This window comes from Rhamphochromis sp. 'chilingali' (assembly GCF_963969265.1).
Source record: "Rhamphochromis sp. 'chilingali' genome assembly, chromosome: 18".
Classification (NCBI taxonomy): Eukaryota; Metazoa; Chordata; class Actinopteri; order Cichliformes; family Cichlidae; genus Rhamphochromis; species Rhamphochromis sp. 'chilingali'.
Window position 1 is genome coordinate 30,222,976 of NC_137945.1, and position 22,492 is coordinate 30,245,467.

At 38.5% G+C, this 22,492-nt stretch overlaps 1 protein-coding gene across 2 annotated transcripts; it reads right to left on the minus strand.

Annotated features, from left to right (window-relative positions):
* Positions 1-22,267, minus strand: c1ql3a (complement component 1, q subcomponent-like 3a). 2 transcript variants are annotated; one of them, XM_080864510.1, is made up of 3 exons: positions 22,073-22,267; positions 21,275-21,980; positions 1-3,084 (listed from the first exon to the last, which is right to left on the minus strand). In XM_080864510.1, exons 2-3 carry the CDS (start codon positions 21,863-21,865, stop codon positions 2,905-2,907), a joined length of 771 nt encoding a protein of 256 aa, XP_080720636.1. In that variant the 5' UTR covers positions 21,866-21,980; positions 22,073-22,267; the 3' UTR covers positions 1-2,904. The 2 variants fall into 2 exon arrangements, with proteins under 2 accessions (XP_080720636.1, XP_080720635.1); XM_080864509.1 differs by having other exon boundaries at positions 21,275-22,267.
* Positions 22,268-22,492: the final 225 nt, after the last annotated feature.

Below are 22,492 nucleotides of genomic sequence, written 5' to 3' on the forward strand. Positions count from 1 at the left end.
TTGAAGTAATACTACACAGGGGACTGTTGTAAGACAGGAGGAGTGTGCAAAGTTTTCATAATATTGCACACACTTTATCTACCACACATACAATGGTCAGGCTATGACTTTACAACAAGTAATTATTGAATTAATAAGAGGATTAACTAAGCATCTCATTTCATCTACACTCTTCCAGAAAACAAAGAACATATTATATCAATACAGCATTTACAGAAGATTCCAGTATGAGCAACATTTTCAGACAGTCCTTGCATGACACCGTATTGTTGTCATTTTGTTATGTCTGCATAGTAGTTCCAGTTCACATTGCAGTTCAAATATACCATATGAGCAGTATGCACTCACATTTGTACTAACTTCAGGGACTGTAAAAACTGCACTAGAAAGAAAAGTGATCTTGGACAAAGGCACAGGAAATGACAGTTTTTAAATACTTGGATACCACTGATGCTGATAACACCATATTAATATTTGTAGGTATGTATGACACTTGTTTACATGCTATATAAATACAAAGGTTTTGTTAGAAAATAGGCCATGATAAGTTGTGTTCAGCACTTATGGCTATGATATTAGTTGGTAGACCAGAAAATCTTAATTTGATTGAGAAAGATGCAGCTTTAGTGAGGCTATGATACGACAAGCACCGATGCATTTCTATTCCAGGGTGTCAGATACTGTTTTGTTAGATTGCCGACATCTTCAAATTACACGTTTGTTTGTCTTTAGCAACTCCTTATTCACTGTTTCTGAATTTCATTTTGATCTGTTTATGCTGCCGTTTAGATAATGTACCATGCATCTTCTTCCTTTCCAGTTCCACCTCATCTCAGGGCAGTTCATAAAAAAAAAATTAGACTCTTGATTGACCAGTCACAGTTTTTCATGTTTAATCTTTTCTTCCAAATTCTCTCTTTATTGAAATGTAATGCAACAGGGTCCTTCACAGGTGCAGTTGTATCACAGCTGCCTGACGCCCTTGGGAATGAGAACTGACTGCCTAAGACTTAGCAAACATGGTTACCAGGGCACCCTACGTTTCCTCTAAAGCCAAAAGAGGAAGTTCCAGGGAGATTCGCAACCACCCGAAAACTCCCTGCTTGCAGGCTGAACATTGATGGGTCAAGTATGCCAGCATACATTTACCTGCAAACCTACAGTTTGTGATTTTATTTTTAAATTTACTTTCACTGTGTTTTAAAAAAAAACCTTGGTGCAAAAAAAAGCCAAACCAAAAAAGAAAAAGAAATTGATACACAGAATAACAATTATTCTAGGTCCCCTAAAGTTCTCTGCATATGCTTAATATGCAGAGAACCTTCTGTGTGAATTAGGTGAGAAGGTCTTGGTGAGAAGACCTTGGTGAGAAGGTCTATTCCATAATTTCATTAAGGCTATCATGCCAGTAATGTAGTGTGAAAGGATATTAAAGCAATTTACAAAACGATTTTATACATATTCATGATTACACCTTTAATTTAAACTTTATTCAATGTAAAGAACCTCTAATATCGCCAGTTTTTAATACAATTCTTTGATAAGATTACGGTTGTCAAGCAATTATTTCTGCTGGTACAAACACAAGTCCATATGTCAGCCAACAACCCATTAAAATATGTTGTAGTCTACATGCTTTTTAAAGTGACTTATACTGTGAAATATGGTGTATCGAGATCATGTATAACATTTTACCATCTGTTATTTGACTAATCAGTACCAGCATCTCTTTGAAAAAGACAAAATGCATAAACATAAAATTGTGAACATTTGTCTGCGCTGTCTCGGTCATCTTCATTTGTAGACTAATCAGTTGTACACTGTTAAAACTGTTCAGAAATTGCAAAACCTTTCAGAGTTTGTGCATAGTCACTGCACCTACACCAGACAAGCAATAGAAGCCATACAAACTGCTGTTAAAATTACAAAAAACAAAAAACAATTTCCACTGGCTTTTAGCTTGTGTATAGACTGTAAGGACAGAACTGATCTATGCTAGATGCAGAGACATCAAACTGACCTCCTCATTAGACTGGAGAGACTGGGACATGACATGAAGTTTTGAGTCAAACGTCTTCCAGTAAATGCAATCCTACATTTATACATCAACATTCCCATCGCCAGGTATATCAGATAGTATATATTTAACTGAGTGTTGCATTATATTGGGTCCAAAAATGGGAAATAACATGACAAACATGAGTTTTAAGGTGACTAGGAGTGAAACACAAACTACTATTCTTCTGTATATGGAGCAAAAACATTTGCATTCATATTTGTTCTGATTGTGCTGTATATACCATTTCATTTTTCCATTAAATTGCTTTAGTTTTTTTAGATATAAACAATTAAATGGTTCCAACTTGTAAAACCAAAAACACTAACAATCAAATCAAAAATTTTTGCATCAGCAGACTTAACTGGCCTTAGTTGTTGTTTTCACAAACAACTTTCTTAATGTCATGTTTATATTTGATTTCCTCTTTTCCACATTTACTTTGTTGATTTAAATGTTTGCTGGATTTGTTGACATGCTGCCTGTGATGATGTCAGATTCATGACAGAATTGTCTTCAAACCTCCAACCCCTGAAACGCCCTCCACCCCCGAGCTAACCACCATTACCCCACAAGTTCTACTATTGGAACAAGCATGTCAGTGTTAATTATGACATGATAGTATACAGACAGGAAATGTTTACAAAAAAAGTTAAACAATTAATTTTCCTGTCGAGAGATACTTTCAACAAGTATCATGAGAATAGCAAAACATAGGAAATACATTATGCAGCTTTCTCTTGGTTTCTCCACAAAAGTTTCAAAAAAATGACATTTGAAGAAGATGATTTGTGGAAGCGCTGAGCCAGAAGGCCAATAATTGAAAGCCAAAATGTAGTAATTATAGTTTAATCAGCGTAGATAATGAATCCAGAGAATGTGCTGTACTTGTTGTTGTTGCCTCCGTGAGCTTTTCCTCCATCTAGTTTAATGTAGACCTCATCTCCTGGCTCTAGATGCAGAACAGCACTGTTACTGGCATAGTCGTAGTTCTGGTCTGCATCCTGGGCTATGGCACTGGCACGTACCTACAGAAATACGTGAAATGCAGATACACACACAAACAGACAGAGTTGTGTTTCATCATGAGGACATTAAAAGGACTTACATTATATTTCATAGAGACTTACTGCTATTTGTCTACCCCTGATTTTAATCAAGTCTTATTTCAAAATGTAATGTGTAAATGTAATGATTTGCATTAAGAGGAATTTTAGTTTGGCCCCAAAAGGGATGCAGGTCCCCTGTAATGTGATTGTGTAAAAAGATGTATGTCAACAACATGAGTAATAAGAAAAAGAAAAAATAGAGAAGCATACATATTAAGTGAGCATAAAAGCTCAAAAGAATTAGAGGGGAGCTACTGGCTTTAAAACAATAGAACAGTCAACCCCATGTGTTGTGGTACCTGTGGATAATTTGAGGATAAGCCCTAGCTATTCCAAGAAATCATGTCATTATAAAATAGTGTAATATAGTACATATAGTATGGCATACAGCTGGGCTCATCTATTCAATTCAATTCAGTTCAATTCAATTTTATTTATATAGTGCCAAATCACAACAACAGCCGCCTCAGTACAGGGCGGAGGTAGAGAACTTGTCCCACTGGTGCTCAGAAAATAACCTGACGCTGAGCATCCATAAAAGAAAAGAACTCATAATGGACTTCAGGAGACACTCCCACTCCCCTCTTATTATATATGGAATCTGTCTACACCTCCAGGTTTCTGGGCACGGTTATCCCTGCCGATCTTACCTGGACCCACAACACCTCATTAGATATCCACTTTGCTCTAACAGTTAGCAGTTAGACCAGTAAATACAATTATGATCAAAAGTTTAAGACCACTTAAAAAATGGCCAAAAAAACCCCATATTTTGCATGGTTGGATCTTAACAAGCTTCCAAGTAGAGCTTCGACATGGAAGAGGAAGAAATGGGAGTGAGACAAAACATTTTTTGAGCATGCAATTTATTGAAAACAACACTTAAACTGAAACAGGCTCTGCTCATCAAAAAGATCAGTAGAACCTCTCCTATGAATTTTTTCCCCCAATTTTGTGGTATAATCACGACCACTAACCCTAACTGAAAAAAGTGCAGGCCTTACAGTTAGTAACCCTAACTGTAAGGCCTGCACTTTTTAGATCTTGTTTTCAACTGATGGTTTTAAAATCAAAACAGAAATCCAAATCTGACTGATGGCATGTTATAGCTTATACACAATGGAGAAAACCGGGAACAGTAGTTAACTTTCTCGGGAGTGGCAGCCTACCAAGATTACTCCAAGAACATATCAACAACTAATTCAGATCACAAAAGAACCCAGAACAACATCTGAATTGTATGAAGGTATGGTCTACATTAAGGTCAGGACAGGTTCCAAGGGGAAAACCACTGCTGACCGAGAAGTTTTTGGATGGCATTTTGGATAAAATGAGGAATCATCAGGGATGATCTTTTATGAATTTCTGAAATCTGGTGTCTGCATTTTCTGGGAGATTTTGCAGTGGTTTGAGATTAAACTGTACACATGTAGAGCAGAGTCAGAAGAGGAATCTGGGCAGAATCTCATGTTAACTATCAAGGATGATTCGTAATAAATTTTTTATTTTTGATATGGGTGTTATTATACTTCATTAACTTTGTTCAGTTTGAGCGGAATTGTCCGTTTTACCTCAACGAAAAGTGCAGAAGCTTGAGATGAAACTCAGCACACAGTGTATAGGAATGTGAGAATTTCATGTCAACTATCAAGGATGATTTTTTTTAGTCTAGTCTTATTTAACCTCCTGGACCTGGCATCCACATATGTGGACATCACATTTTGGGTTATTTAGACCAAATTACTCAATTTTGCTCTACAAGGACCTGATATCCACTTACGAGGACATTATACTGCCACTGTTCTATTGAAATTTTAAACGAATATCCTCATATGTGGCTCTCATTTTTCTTAGAAAACAAAATTAGGTTAAAAAAAAAAGTCATTCTATGCCCAAATATCACAGAGAAACTAAAAATGCATGCCCTGGAAGAGTTCGGGTCTCAGGAGGTTAATTCACTTTGTTCAGTACAATTAGAATTGAAATAAATTGAAATAATCGTTTATAATATTTTCCAGGAACATTCAACGGATATCAAGTGAAATTCACCACAAACGTAATGCAGATTACATTGAGGATTTGAATTTATTTCTAACGGAAGCTGATCATGAACAAAAAAAAGTTCATTACCAGGAAAATTCAGAAGAAAAATTTAAAAAAGCACATCTTGCTACTGAAATGTAATTTCTCTTAATTTCCTCAAAATAACACGAGCCATGTCTCACCCTCTCCCTCCTCCCCCTATACACACACTTTCCCCTATCTCTCTCTCTCTTTCACCCACACACACACCCTGATTTTTGTCTTTAAATACACAACAACAATATATCTAATTTTCTGTCTGTTAAAGAAGTAATCAGCAACAAAAGAGAAGCTTTAGCTTTTAAATGACTGGTGCCCTGAGGCCAAAATGCTGCAAGCCTGACTGCTCATCATTGCAAGTCAAGTTCATGGTCTGGCTGCTGCAATGGGGTCTAATTCACTCAGCTTTAACATCATTTTGGGTTCTTGACTACCTTTGCATGAGCTTGCTGTCTGTACACATGCTTCCAAAGAGTTCGAGTTGTGTTAGCAGTATTATGCAGTTCCTATTGTCCTATACACACTTTGCATTCCACAATACAACCTTTGAAATAAAACTACAATATCCAATCAAAAACTGTTCTGCTATTTTCCTCTTCTTGGCACGTGAACTGACATTAGCTGATTGTAGCCCAACCAGGCAGAAAGAAAAAAACAAGAGTCAGTTTGAGTTCTTTTTTCCCCTTCCTATCCACCATGTGTGCTTGTAACTAAAGAGCCTTTGAAACGCAGGTAATGATATAATTGTACCTTTAATGTAATTACTGGGTTTAGTCCCTGTATAACTGAAAAATGTAGTAACACATTACTTTGGAAGGCCTTAAACCCAACACTGACTGTGGATTAATGAACTCCAGTGGACATTTAAAGACAATACATAGAATTCTTTGTGTGAAATAAATTAAATGGTAAATGGCCTGTATTTGTATAGCACTTTACTTAGTCCCTAAGGACCCCAAAGCGCTTTACACTACATTCAGTCATCCACCCATTCACACACTAAATATTAAATATTAAAATGTAGTCACAATAACAGTGGAAGAAGAATAATTACTCCAAAACAGTATACTGAAAAGTGAAAAGGAAAATATAAATTTACAAAAACAGAGGTGATTGTCATGGAAAATTTATTTTACCTAATGTATATTTTGTACAAATTGTCTTTTGTATGAAGACTCTAAGCTTTGCTCAAGGCCATGACACACTTCGTTACCAAGCTGGTGCCGACATGACAGTGAGCACTTCACTCACTGTCGAATAGCGAATAGACAAAGATTGCATCGACACGACAGAAGCTGTTACAATTTTGCCTTTTTGTCAATGCTGGTACGAACACTGTTCATGCTGTATTGATCCCATTGCAAAGGTTTTAACTTTCTTTCAATAAATCTCAGAAAATCAGTTGGGTTTCAATGCTCAAATTATTTTTCTACAACAGCGATGTGGCTGTGAAGGCAGATGTCGTTAAATATCTCATCATCACATCACATATAATTAATTGGCACATGACTACTGCATTGTTTTTATACCCAGGAAAGGAGAGAGAAGGGGATAAGAGAGCAGTGAAGATTAAAATTGCAGCAGATTGATACCAAAAGAGCAGGAAAGGTGAAGAAAAGATAAACATTCAAAAGACAAGACAGAGATGGCCACATTTAAAAGGTCCCATTATGACACCATAGAAGCAGAAGCTCTGGTAAAGTTGGCAAACAATGCTGAAGAATTTAAATCGCACTGATTGTATTATTTCAGTAGAATTCTGCAAGAGACAGCCTAATACTTACAGTGTTTGATATTTTATTTTAATTTTGCTCAAAAATATCGTGAATAACTTTAGAAGAGGTGCTGTTAATGCTTTCAGGGCTATGCTCAGCCCCAAGTGTTTCAAGTCAAACCTTAAAAGAAGAGAGGTCCCTGTATCTTAAACCCAAACTGTTAGTTCCACCAGGTGAAGGCTCCTCCTCCAATTATATTTTTTTCTAAATAGGGTTGGCAGCAATGAAATAAGTCGTGAAATTGAGCTTGCGCTATAATAACTTATCATCAATATGGGTGTTTAAGTTTACCATCACTAAGTTTTATAAATTAGTGAAACTTCTAGTTGAAATATATCCGTAGATTTACTGGGTGGGCCTGGACCCCATAGGCCCCTGCATAACACCGATGCTACCCACAGGTCCCCAGTCTAGGAGCTAAATGCTCTGTTAAGATAACAGAGTCCAGTTAGATCTTTAGGCTTTGACATGTTTTTATTATTCAAGATTTGTATGTAAGGAGAAGGAAGTTGAATTCAGTTCTGAACTCAACAGGGAGACAATGAACGGGACTCAGGAGTTATGGGGAAATATGGGCTCCTGTTCTAGTCCTAGTTGTTACTCTTGCTGCAGGATTCTGGATCAACTTTTCAACTGAAGACTTTTCAGGGAGCATTTTAAGCAGTCTGATATTAATGAATTACAATAATCCAGGCTAGAAGTAATACATGCATGGTGTCAGCCTCTCGGTTCTGAGTTCTTCTTATGCTTTGTGTTGTTTTTGTTATTTGTTTTATTTTGTTAGTCTTTTGTCTCGTGTGAGCTGGGTTTACTTTTTTTTCCTGTCCAATCTTCTGAGAGGAAGAGAAGGAGTAAAAAATCTGATTTCAGCCATAAACTGAACCCCCAGCTCAGAAATTGTAAACTGCCAGTGTTTCTTCAGACTTTAGTCATTCAGCCTAATAAATGATACCCAACGAGAGTCAATAGGGGAACAAGCTGTTTGTTTGGCATTGGCAAAGAAGAACTGGCAAGTTTTCCATGGGTACAACCCACCCATGCTCAACTCAACTCATGCTCAACCCAGAAATGCATTTTAGTTACAGAAAACAAAGGCTTTCCTAGATTTGTTGCCAAGAAGCATTGTTACAATAAAGAAATATTTAATCAAACACCAATTTCCTTACCTTTTGTGCTAAATTTAGTTCATTATTATTATTAGTAGACGTAGCATACATTTTATTTGTTGGAGCTTTAGGTGATGCCGTTATAAGGCATCACCTTATAACAAAAAGCAACACGAACAATATTAAAAGTAGAGATGGACGGATCGGTCCGATACTGACCTAAATTACTGGATCGGATATCGGAGAGAAATAAAAAATGTAATCCGATCCATTAAATATCAAAAAAGCACCTCACAAAACTTGCGACACGGCGTAACTCGGCTCGTCGGAGCAGTGTGCTCACGTGATAGAGCGGCTTTGTGTATTTCAAGGTTCAAGGTTCTTTATTTGTCACATGCATAGTTATACAAGTATAACACACAGTGAAATGTAGCCTGACACGCACCTCGACAAGTGCAAAAATGTGGGGTGGGGGGGGGGGGGGGGGGTAGAGGAAGAACATTATATATATATATATATATATATATATATATATATATATATATATATATATACATATATATATATATATATATATATATATATATATATATATATATATATATATATATATATATATATACATATATATATATATGTAGTATATACATTGGGTGAATGTGCAGTAGTAGCAGCAAGCAGGTGAATTCTGTACATTAATATGAATAGACATCTGACTATTTTACAGAATAGACAATATAAACATATTTAAAATTAAAGGAATTTGGAATGTACATTGTGCCTGGGTTTAGAGTGTTTGGAAGAGAGTCCTGTCTCAGTCAATTATAGATGATGTGAGAGGGCGGGTGTGTGTGTTTAGGGCTCGGATGGCTTGGGGATAGAAGTTCCTCTTGAGTTTTTGTAGCCTCTAGCAAACCAGCATTTCATCTCCGAGGAAGTTATCCCAGAGAGAAGTAAAGCAAGTGTGTAAGTTCATCTCTGAATGTTTGTAAAGCATTCCCACATTAAGCTTAACAACCGATATATGGAGCCAGTGCCTCTTCTTGCTGCTACTTCAATCGTGAAACTGATCAATGATCAGCTGATCGGCTTTTCTGTCGCAAGTCTGTCTCTCTTGTTTGTTTTTACCCTACTTCGAGCCAGAAAGAGGACACCAGCGGCTGAACAACAGCAGCACTTTTAAGCTTGATAAGCTGTTGTTAGAATTTATTTAATATTACTTTCTACACCAGGATCTTTTTCTACGTAGCTGACGGCTGGTAACTGTGCAGGGGCGGATCTAGCAAAGTTTAGCCAGGGGGGCCGATAGGGCATGAACAGGGAAAAGGGGGCACAAAGACATACTTTTCTTTTTTATTCTCATTTAAAATGTCTAGCTTTTAATAAATAATTATCTGAATCTTACACCCAAAGTTTTAATCTTATGTAAAATATAAGGACATAAAAAAGTGGTATCGTGCAAACTCTAATTAAAAGATGGGGAAAATAAAAATATAAAACATACAGAACATATAAAACAGGGTGATTATTGATGATATGCTAACTGATATTAATTGTGTCAAAGTGCTGTGTCCTTGATTCCAATGTTAGTCAGACATTTTAACAGAAGAACTGTGAAAGAAAAACACATAGGGCAAAGTACCAAATTAAACCAAAAAAAACAATGCAAACTATAAACTCTCTAGGTAACTAGTGGGCACAAAGACCAGAAAGCAGAGTAACACTAGGTAACTGAACATTATGAAGGACAAGGAGAGACTGGGACAACATATACACAGTAGGGTGATTACGGAAAGGGGAAACAAATGGAAAACATGCCAGGAGAAAATCAAGAATAACAAGACAAGGGAAGTTAGACTCAACACAAATAAATTAATGCCAATACTGCAACTAGGACATGCAAACCTGACAGCGTGATAGACACGGAGACAAAACAGAGAGACCAGACAGACAAGGTGAAGGAATTACAAACACAAAGCACTGGGTCCAAAACACAGGATCCTAACAAATTAATTAGTAACCGTATTTTTCGGACTTAAAATCCTTTAATTTTCTCAAAAATCGACAGTGCCCCTTAAAATCCGTATCATGTATAAATTCTGGTTGTGCTTACCAACCTTGAACCGATTTTATGTGGTACACAGCGCTCAAATATCTGTCAAAAAATGTTTTAGTACTACTTTAGTAAGCTATGAAGCCGCAGCACTTGATGGATTGTTGGAGCATTACGGCTACCGTAGTCAGGAGTCTTGTGGAGTAATCTGGGTCCAAACTCCGCTTCAGGTCCCAAAGTCAAACGAACACTGCAGCATCACTGAGAGTTAAAAACTGTCTAAATTCTTTCATCTTTAATAAAATGATCAATGTTGCTGCTTTACCAGGTGTAACAATTACGTTTAACATCCAGGCATCCATGAAATCAGAATTTATTACATTTAATAGAGTTAGAAGTTAGCAGGAAGTTAGCGTGCTAGTTTCCACCTAAACATCATATAGCATGTTCTGACTGAGAAATTTCTGAAAAAATTAAAACGCACAGCTCTGCTATCACTTCCAACATAAATGAAGACAGAAAACTAAACAACAGTGACTTTTGTAGGGTTACTGAAGTTGGGTTAGCTGGTTTATAATAATGTGCTACGTGACTGCTAGCGACACAGCTATGTTAGCATAATATAAACACAGTGAAGCTGGAGGATGAACGCTAACTTTTTTCCACTCGATGAAAGTTAACGTGATGGTTCCTGATGGTTAGGGACAAATGCAATCGCGTGGCAGGATGCTTTAAAGGGAACAAACTTCAGTCAGGAGAACAACTGAGATAATCCATCCACAATACGAGGTTAGTCATTAATGGGAACATGGGAATAGAGTAGCTCTATTCAACATTACTGAATCAATGGTACAGAAGTGGAGGAAGCAAAAAGAATGAGTTGAGCAAAGTTTGACTTATCTGACTGTTTTGTTTCGCTTAATACACCTTATAATCTGGTGCGCCTTATGTATGAAAACAGATCGGTTTATCGACAATGTACCTTATAATCCGGTTATTATAATCCTTATAATCCGATAAACAATACGGTAACTGTGTAGGTTCTCAGTCAGCCAGGTCATTGTAATCTAAGGAGCTTCGAAAGATTTAAGATTTAAGTTTCTCGAAGACTACCTCTTGTCCGAGAAGCTTTTTCACACCTTGGCTTATCTGATGAGGCACATGATCAACAACCCTCTTAAGGGACAACTCCCACTAGGGCTTAAATATCTGGGAATCCCCGATTTGGTCTTAGAACTGAAGCTTCTGAAATGAGAGGTGAAACGTTTTCAAGAAACTTAAATAAGTCAAGTCGCTTTTCTTTCCAAGCTCCTTGGATTAGTTAACTTTTTGAAAACTGTTCTTTTAAGAGTTTCTGAAATAAATATATGTGTATGTGACTTTGTCACAAAATGTACTTGAAAATGAGGATAGGAAGCCGCAGTCTATGTGGATCTGGATCCTGGATCTAGGAGTTCCAGGCCATCCGCAGACCACCAAGAGTAAGAGAAAGTCTTCTCAGTAAGTAATTGATTAGTAATTATAGCACTTTCTGAAAGACATACTGTTATGAAATGTGTGCCTGTCACCCTCTCCGTCCCTCACTCTCTCACCCTCTCTGTCCCTCACTCTCTCACCCTCTCTGTCCCTCACTCTCTTGCTCTCTTCATCCCTAGCTCTCTAGTCCTCTCTGTTTCTTCCCTCTGTTCCCTGTATTTATTCAGTCTGCCCTTTAGTGTGTTTTTCCTGTTTTAGTCTGGCAGTCTCCTGTCCGGTGTGTTGTCCTGTGGACAAGCAGTTAAGTCAGTGGGTAATAGATGGCATAATAGAACATTTGCCTGTGCCACAGCTCGTGTCTAAGCTCATTTCGATCCTTTAGCCTGCATTTTTTAATCAAAATAAATTTTGTCCATTCATAACTCCATCGTCACTGACTACTCTTGTTCAAATAGGTATCCACAAAGACAGTACAAGAAGATTTACTGATAGAGAAGCAAAAAACAGAGGAGTAACTCTAGTTAAACTCCTTTTCTCTGTGTCTGTGTGGTTCTTGGTTATCTGGGTCATGGTAGTCCTGAGAACTTGAAAAGAAGGCAGCTGGTTTTCTTTAGGTTTTTTGAACACTTTCTACCTCTCTCACCTCTCCATGAAGCTTCTTTGGTTATAGAAGAACTGGTGGAGAGCGCCAGGTAGTAAACCACTTGTCTGGACTGTCCCATTCGAGGTATTCCTGAGGGTTGTTAACCATTTACTTGGTAACCTACAACTTGACCATGTCCTCACATGAGGCATGTGTGAAAAAAAGATGTCATTCCCATCACCTGAGCCAACAGGTTAATATTCTGTGAGACATTACCCCACCCCACCATTGTTTGAGCTATTGAGGTCACCTGAGGCTACTAGTAAGTGAGAGTTGAGATTCCTGGGAAGGGATCTCGGGATTCAATTGTTGGTGACTGACAGCTGGTGCTGTAAACCATGACCTCACTTCAACAATGGTCATACACAGTGGACATAGATAGCCTCCTTTGCTCCTCTCTGGTTTGATCCCTCCAGTCTGCATGCCAAATATCCTTGGGTAAGATGCTAACCCAAGTTCCTCTCCAATGAATCCATCAGAATGTGTGTGAATGTTACACAGAAAGCACTTACATAGAAAGAGCATAGAAAAAAGAAGTGCTTGTGTCAATGGGCAACTAAGGCAAGTTGTATAAAACCGCTTTGAGTCCTCAGTGTAGAAAAGCGCAATATAAGATCCTGTCTTCTTAGTCCAAAATGTGAGCAATGGCACAAAACAGAGAAGGATATGACAGAACAGACGTTCATGGTGTGTGGTGGATGTTGTTATATTGTATGGCTATAGAGTGAAAAGTAAAGTATATAAGGGCGTAGAATAAAGGGTAACACTTTATATAACATAACATTATATAATATTGTCACACTATTAAGCATTAGTAAGATATTAGCAAGTACTCAATCAATTATATATATCATTTCTTCTCCCTAGTACAGTGGGGCAAAAAAGTATTTAGTCAGCCACCGATTGTGCAAGTTCCCCCACTTAAAATGATGACAGAGGTCAGTAATTTGCACCAGAGGTACACTTCAACTGTGAGAGACAGAATGTGAAAAATAAAATCCATGAATTCACATGGTAGGATTTGTAAAGAATTTATTCGTAAATCAGGGTGGAAAATAAGTATTTGGTCACCTCAAACATGGAAAATCTCTGGCTCTCACAGACCTGTAACGTCTTCTGTAAGAAGCTTTTCTGTCCCCCACTCGTTACCTGTATGAATGGCACCTGTTTGAACTCATCATCTGTATAAAAGACACCTGTCCACAGCCTCAAACAGTCAGACTCCAAACTCCGCCATGGCCAAGACCAAAGAGCTTTCGAAGGACACCAGGAAAAGTATTGTAGACCTGCACCAGACTGGGAAGAGTGAATCTACAATAGGCAAGCAGCTTGGTGTGAAAAAATCAACTGTGGAAGCAATCATCAGAAAATGGAAGACATACAAGACCACTGATAATCTCCCTCGATCTGGGGCTCCACGCAAGATCTCATCCCGTGGGGTCAAAATGATCATGAGAACGGTGAGCAAAGATCCCAGAACCACACGGGGGGACCTGGTGAATGACCTGCAGAGAGCTGGGACCAAAGTAACAAAGGTCACCATCAGTAACACACTACAACGGCAGGGAATCAAATCCCGCAGTGCCAGACGTGTTCCGCTGCTGAAGCCAGTGCATGTCCAGGCCCGTCTGAAGTTTGCCAGAGAGCACATGGATGATACAGCAGAGGATTGGGAGAATGTCATGTGGTCAGATGAAACCAAAGTAGAACTTTTTGGTATAAACTCAACTCGTCGTGTTTGGAGGAAGAAGAATACTGAGTTGCATCCCAAGAACACCATACCTACTGTGAAGCATGGGGGTGGAAACATCATGCTATGGGGCTGTTTTTCTGCCAAGGGGACAGGACGACTGATCCGTGTTAAGGACAGAATGAATGGGGCCATGTATCGTGAGATTTTGAGCCAAAACCTCCTTCCATCAGTGAGAACTTTGAAGATGAAACGAGGCTGGGTCTTCCAACATGACAATGATCCAAAACACACCGCCCGGGCAACAAAGGAGTGGCTCCGTAAGAAGCATTTGAAAGTCCTGGAGTGGCCTAGCCAGTCTCCAGACCTCAACCCCATAGAAAAGCTGTGGCGGGAGTTGAAAGTCCGTGTTGCTCGGCGACAGCCCCAAAACATCACTGCTCTCGAGAAGATCTGCATGGAGGAATGGGCCAAAATACCAGCTACTGTGTGTGCAAACCTGGTAAAGACCTATAGTAAACGTTTGACATCTGTTATTGCCAACAAAGGTTATATTACAAAGTATTGAGTTGTATTTTTGTTATTGACCAAATACTTATTTTCCACCCTGATTTACGAATAAATTCTTTACAAATCCTACCATGTGGATTCATGGATTTTTTTTTCACATTCTGTCTCTCACAGTTGAAGTGTACCTCTGGTGCAAATTACTGACCTCTGTCATCATTTTAAGTGGGGGAACTTGCACAATCGGTGGCTGACTAAATACTTTTTTGCCCCACTGTATGTCATTTATAAAAACAGACATATGTTACTCTTAACCACTGCTATAACTGCTACTACATCACGTCTACATGATCATAGTTAGATTTCATATAACTGTATTTATAAATGGCATACTACAGAGGAGTAATGCTATATAAATGAAGTAAGCACTTGCTAATACCTGAATAATACTTAATAGTAGGGATGGGTATCGTTTAGGTTTTATCCGATACCGGTGCCGGTGCCGGTGCTTAAACGGTGCTCAAACCGGTGCTTAAAGAATGGAGAACACCAACTTTGTCCAAAAACCTCTCATGTTCAGCTGTTTTTTTTGTAAAAAGATAACAATGTTAGCCTTTTCTGCAGCTATAGAGCATATATGGTATCACTCTTGGCTGGAAGCAGTGCTTAATCAATGGAAAAAACACAAACTTTGTCCAAAAATCTCTCATGTTTAACTGTTTTCCACTTTTTCTTTGGTCATTTTAGCCTTTTTGGCCAGGGTGAAGGGAGTATCTGCCATCAAACAAGAAGACAGCTGCATGTAGCTACGATGATGTTTGCTAGTTCACCTTACATGCATTAATTTAATAACGTGGTTAGCCTACTCAACGTAAATTACACACGAACAACATTAAGCTACTCACGCAGAGAAGAACGGCTGCTGCTGCATCATCATCCTCATCATTTCTGCTACACTGGCAGGGCTAGGGGCCAGGACTCTCCTCTTCGGGTTTTTGGGGGATGTTGCTAACTCCGGGTCCGATAACAGGCACCACACCCGCAGTAGATGTGCACGGTGTGAGGTCTCGCAGCAAGCTATCAAATACAGTGCATTTCTCGGCTTTAAAAAAAAACGCTATGAGTCGCCAGGTGTTTCATCGGATTTTGAGGTGTTACCTCCTTTGACAGTATCACAGTATCAGCTTAAAGCACTTGTTGCAGGCTGCTGAGTTTGCATATTTTGCTCTGAAGTACAGCCAGACTTTGACCGCTTCGCCTTGGGCATTTTTAATCTGTAGCTCTGCTCTAAAAGAACGTACGTACCTGGCCCGCCTACTATCCTCGGAAACGTAAAATGATTGGCTAGAATCTAAAGTGTATCACAGCTCAGGAAAAAAAAGCACCGAAATAAAGCACCGAAATGTGCGCTGCTTTTCGGTCTGGTTACTACCGTTTATGTCAGAACCGGTGCCATCATGGCACCGGATACTGGTACCCATCCCTACTTAATAGTGTGCCATTATTATAAAGTGCTGCCAAATAAAGTGATATTTAAATGTGTGACTAGACACTTAAACACTCTTACTGCTTTACAAATATGCTGGGTTACCTGTGCAGTGTACATTGTAATACTAGAAAAAGCAGTAAATAAATGTATATAAGTCTGTATGCACTGCATATACTTTAATTGTTCCAAAATAATATTCCACAACTTTACAGCCCTAATTTTAATATACACAGTTAGTCTAGTCCATGCTGATTCTATTTTGCAGATAGTCCAGCTATTTCCATCCAGAATAGAGCAGGTCACATTTAAATATTTCTCGAGGCTCCACATGCACAATTAGAAGTTCCTTTTGCTGAAAACATGGAGCTCAGCTTTTCAGCTGAATTCACTGGACTCTTACTTTGAATTGCAATCACATTAGAGATAAATTCTACAGTAATGATCAAAAGTTAACATTTTGTCCAAGTATGCCAACAATATTGCTTTAATCATTCCTTAAAGCTTTTTCAGCTGTGGTGGAGGTTCAGCATAACAAATAGTCACAAATGTTTTGTGAATAGTTAATATTAAAACAGTACTTCTGAAGTACGACAGAGGTGTGTTTTCTGCAAATTGTTTGCATCCTCTTTATATGTTGTGGTCACCAATATTAGGCCAGTTTGTTTTTTCTTCTTAGCTCTTACTTTTAGACATATTTTTGGACAAACAAACGTGTCCCGCTGGAGTGTGCAGTATGTAACATATGCATGGAGCCACCAGAGAGTGATTAAAAGCTGTGTCCATTTGAATACCCAGAGGAACGCGCCTCTCATTTCAAAATAAAATTCTGATTGCATCTGAGAGAAAATGAGGTAAGTGGATAAATTCCTGATTAAGAAGTATCTGTTGTTGAATACAAAATAATACAAAATAAAGTACAATTTGTAAATTATGGTTCCAATCAAATTAAAATACTACAATTAAATTGTGCTTTAGGCAACTTTGTGAGTGACAACTCATTACAGTATGAATGCAGAGTCCACCAGCTAGTCAAACCTCTGCTTGTTTAGCCTGCAGTTATACTACAAGATGCAAAATGTTCTTCACTAACTTTGACTAGATTTTTAATTAATTGCATAGAGATTAATGAATGCACCTTAATAACACAGCTATCTCCTGTTAGCATTAACTTACTGACTTCACATCTCTCATTTGAATAAATATGTCACAGTTTCAAAAGACCGGGATGGTGAAGGGCAAAAGGCCACACTAGTGGAGTCGTTGTAGAGTGTACATCGAAATTTTATTGTTTTGCATAACTTTGAAAACCGAGGGAGTGTGGCTAAAGGAGGAATCCATTAAAATGTTAATCTCTATGAGATGGCTGTGGTTAGAGCAGATTTAGATAGTATTAAGATAGTATGAAAGCGCATCACAAAACCCTTCAGTGAAACATATTTTTTATGTACTTGAAAACAGCAAAAAATTTCAACTTCAACGCAGCATGGCGTAGTGCAGTTCCAGCAAGAAGTATTTATTTTTATTTATTTATTTATTTTGTATGCGTTAGTCTAGAAAACTACTAGAAGATGAGATTATTTCCACATGCATATGAACTCAATGCTGACATCCTGTCTTCTATGAGTCAGCGTGGTTTCCTTTAATCATTATTGTTATTGTTATGAATATAAAATGAGTGGATTTAGTTCCTTTGATATTACCTTAACCATACAGGTTTACTGTATTTGTTGGCTGTTCAGCATTACAATAGGTAAAGTATGTTTGTGTTATTTGAGAAGAATAAAAGGTTTTGTATATATATATTGCATAACGTCAGCGTTACCGTTACAAGTAGTGTGGGCAGCAAGATGCTACAGTGGTTATTGCTTATCACCTTATGGCAAAACGGTCCTGTATTCTAAGCTGGTGGACAGCTGGCTAGTTTATTCTGCTTGTCACAGGGCCCCAAATTGCTCCCACTGGATTCACTGCTGTCGCATAATAATTAATCCCTTAAATGCATAGAGTACAGAACTGTTTGAAGGTGTGTGTCTGAATATTACTTTTAAAAAATCCCTTTGAGCGTTCATATAAAGTAAAAAGTTTAGAACATTTAAAATATCTATCTAAACTCAGAAGGCGATACAGTGGTTAGCACTGCGAAGGTTGTGGGATCGAAATGTTCTTTCTGGGTACTCCACCTTTCTCACACAGTCCAAACACATGGATAGATCTGTAATATAGAATAATTCTGTTCAATTTTATCTGTGTACCAAATCACACAATAGTCACCTCAAGGTGCTTTATATTGGATAAGGTAAAGATCCTACAATAATACATACAGAGAAGAACCCAACAATCATATGACTCCCTTTGAGCAAGCACTTTGGTGACAGTGGGAAGAAAAACTCCCTTTTAACAGGAAGAAACCTCCAGCAAAACCAGGCTCAGGGAGGGGCGGCCATCTGCCACAACCAGTTGGGGGTGATGGGAGACAGGACAGACATGCTGTGGAAGAGAGCCAGAGATTAATAATAACTTATGATTAAATGCAGAGAGGTGTACAAAAACATAGTGAGTGATAAAGTTCAGTGAAGAGGAAACACTCAGTACCTCACGAGAAGCCCCCAGTAGGATAGACTTATTGCAGTGTAACTAAGGGGGGATTCAGGCCCTAACTATATGCTTTAGCAAAAAGGAAAGTTTTAAGCCTAATCTAATAAAGAAGGTGTCTGAGAGCTGGAAGCTCGATGCCTCCCATCCTACTTTTAAATACCTTATGAACCACAATTAAACCAGCAGTCTGAAAGCGGGTTCTTTTGGGGTGATACGTATGAGGTCTTTATGATAAGATGAGCCTGATTATTATTGTATGGAATACCTAATGTACTATAAAACAGCATGGAATTAAAGAAAAGTACATAAATATTTATAATTGGTTTACGACTATCACTGTAACATCTTGTTTATTTGTGGTTACTGTTAGGTGTCAATTTACATTTTTAAAGCTTGTTTTATTATTCGGTCATATAAAAGTCATATTGAGAAAAGGCAACAACAGAAAATTTAAAAATAATAATTTAATCTTACAGAGTCAACAATGAAATGCACTCACAGTTTAATTCTGCTTCTCATACTGTTGCACCCAGACTGTGGACTATTTCTACGGTGGACTCGGTGGAGACCTTCAAAAAGCAGCTAAAGAAATTTTATTTCAAAAAGCATTTAATTAGACCAGGGTTTTTATGATGTATTTATGACTGTATTGTATTGTGTATTGTGTTTTTTTACCTTTCTTGTGAAGCACTTTGTGACATATGTCTGTGAAAAGTACTATATAAATAAACTGTGCTTACTTACTTTTCTTCTAAATTAACTGACTTAGTGGGATGACACATATGCAGTGAACTTAAATTGTCTCAAAACATAAATGTAAAAGAACAAACTTGAAACTCAGACCAGGATTAGTGCACAGAATGCCACAGAACTTAGGATATGATAAATCTTAACTCTATCTTTTTTTTTAATAAGTTGGCTTAAAATATGGAGTGGTTTCATCAGTATTTAGCAAATGATATCTAAGAATTTTTTTCATAGCCTGATAGAGCCTGCATATGGAGGAAGAGGCAAAGACGGATGCATCTTTCTTTGCAGAATCTGAGAAAATCAAGAACCGGAGAGCTTCACCTTTACTTGACAGTCACACTATGCAGTCCACATTTAACACACATATGTAAGATGTAAGGCCACTTTACATTTTGAAGATAAATCATGTTTGAGTTTTTGAACAGTCTCCTCAGAATTTCCTTTTCAATCTAAAATATGTCTCAAAGAGTTGTAGTACCTTCCAAAGACAAAATTACTTGATAAGGCTGATTTAAATTTTTTCACAAGTATATTTGTTTTTGACAACATTTTAGGAATAATCGTAACAATCACTTCAGCAGGTCTTGCTTATTTTCCTCCATGACACTCTGAATATATGGTCAAAAATCCCAATACCAGTAACCCTAATTGAAATATGTATTTCAGCATCTGATTTGTCATGGTGTGCAGTTCTACTGCATTAATCCCAAAGATGTTTGCTGTATTCCTTGTGCTTTGCAGCAGTATTACAGTAGTCGGCTGACAGGCAGAAGAGATGTGCTTGGTGGAGCGGTGCTGCAACACTGGTTTGCCCCACAGATTAGATCTATCGCTGACAGCCTGATCACTACAGAGACGCACAGAGAGCAGGACACCGTGATGGAACAAACACATACCAGATGAAACAGAGGCAGTAAATGGCTTCTGTAGTTCACTCGGTCTGTAATTATTATTATTGTTATCGTCATTATTAGTTTTTTACTTTTATTATTATTGTTGTTGTATCATAAAATACCTTTATGTGATGTACTTTTGGGGTAAATTATTGTCGTATATTTCATTTTTCTTTCTTATTTCCTTTATTCAGGCCGTGGATTTGGAATCCATATTACTTGAGATGTTGGACAGTGAGTGCAAAATCTATTGTTATGTATATTCTTTAGTGATTTATTTTGCTAACATGTAGAGGTTTAAACAAACTACGGTTACATATCTTACTACCTAAACAGCTAAAATTAATCAAATGCACAAATACCATGGCACTCTATTGTTTGGAATAGAACTCACTAGCCAGTTTGAAGATTAGACTTGTCTAAATATCATTATAAAGTACACTGGTAAAGTTGTGTGGGTTTGTTTGTACTCCTAAATATATGTGGCTACTGGATGATAAAAAACACTCTTGTTCTCATTTAATCAGTCAAAAAGCATTTCAAAGAGAAGCTGTACAAAGATCCTGTCGGATTCTTTATTGTTTCTCTAACCATTGCACTTAGTATAAATATTACTTAGTGTCATCTTCTCTTCTGTCCTATTAGGTGGCCAACACTGTATTTTGCCTCTCGTAGAAATGCATTGCTCAGTCTAAGCATCACTGCCTTGCGGTTTCACCAAAAACCACAGACTCCACTTCGTTTAGTTCCACTGTTTCTCTGTTAGATTGGCTGACAGCACGCTTGTTCACCTCTTATTTGCATACTGCAGGTCTATCAATAGGCTTTTACATTAGTTCAGTTGCTGTCGAGAACTTTTAAATGTTTTTATATTAGGATATATATGGCTGCTAACTTGTAGATAGTCCAGAGATGTATCAAATGTACCTAACAAAATGTGACGTGTTAAATTAAAGTCAGATACTGTGGACACGCACGCCTAACAATGGAAACCTCGTGGAACTGCAGAGTTTGCTTTAAATCTTTGCTTCTACGTGCCGTTTGTTTTACCTGATTGTTTTTGCACAGATCAGCCCACATGCTTGTGCCGTCCCCTCCGCGCATCAGGACGTGGTAAGCGAAGAAATAAATCCCAGGGATGGAACACGTGAACTTTCCGGTGGTCGGGTCATAGTGGTTTCCCAGGTTGGTCACCACGTCGTCAAACTTGAGTACTTCGTAACCCTCGTGCTGTTTTTTCAGCCCTGCGTAAAACGCAATCTTGGGTACGGTGCTGTAGGTGGCCGCGCTAATAGCACTGGCAGCACCGCTCGGTCCCGGAGGTCCCGGTAAACCGGGTCTGCCGGGTTCACCTCTTTCACCAGGTGGGCCGGCTGGACCGGGTGGTCCCTGTTCACCTGGCAATCCCTTTGGCCCTACCTTACCCGGACGGCCCGGTTCTCCTTTCGGACCTTGGATAAAAGTGGGTAAAGACTGCATTAAGCTGTTGTCGCGCACGGTATCGGCTGTGGCAGTGCTGGTTGGAGATTTGGTGCCGTATGGGTCACACACCATCCTACAAGTACCGAGCATCTCGTAGTGTGCAGCTGTCCCCGCTGAGCTGACTAGAACAGGGATGAGAATGACCAAAACCAGTACCATAACGACCCCCAGGACCCCCGCCGCCACCAGCCGCTTCCTGCCGACCAGCCGCGTCAGCGCAGGACGATCCTGTTGTCTGCTTTTAGGTGAAATTTTGCTGGCTAGGTAGCAGACCCTTATAAAGAAAAAAAATGTAGCACAGCTACACTTTTTTGCTAATGTTAATTAACTTTTAAAGTACAGCCCCCCTCCCCTCTGTATCCTCACCTCTCCCCTCTCCACACTTTTCCTGCTGATGCACTGATTATTCAAGTCTCTCAGAAAGTTGGTCCGTTTAGAAGTCTGCGATTTCCCAAACCGTTTGATTTAGCATCTCCGACACGCTGTCCAAGAGAGATACGCGGTCTGCTCCTTTTTGATCCACAGACCTCAAACTGAAGGTGAATCAGGATCAGTTAAAGCGTCTGCAGGGTGCTCCAAGAGTCCACGCAGAAGCGCCGGGGAGGGGGGGAGATGTTCTGTTATCCAATAGGAATAGGGAAGGTTGTTTAAAGAAAAGAAATGTCCGTTTTTTTTCTTTCTAGATCAAATGTAATCCAGAGATTTGTCATTTGCCTTCTGTTTAGTCTGCTCTGAAAATTTCATGAATTTTATCAAGTCATTAATCGTCCTCCATAACCCAGAGAA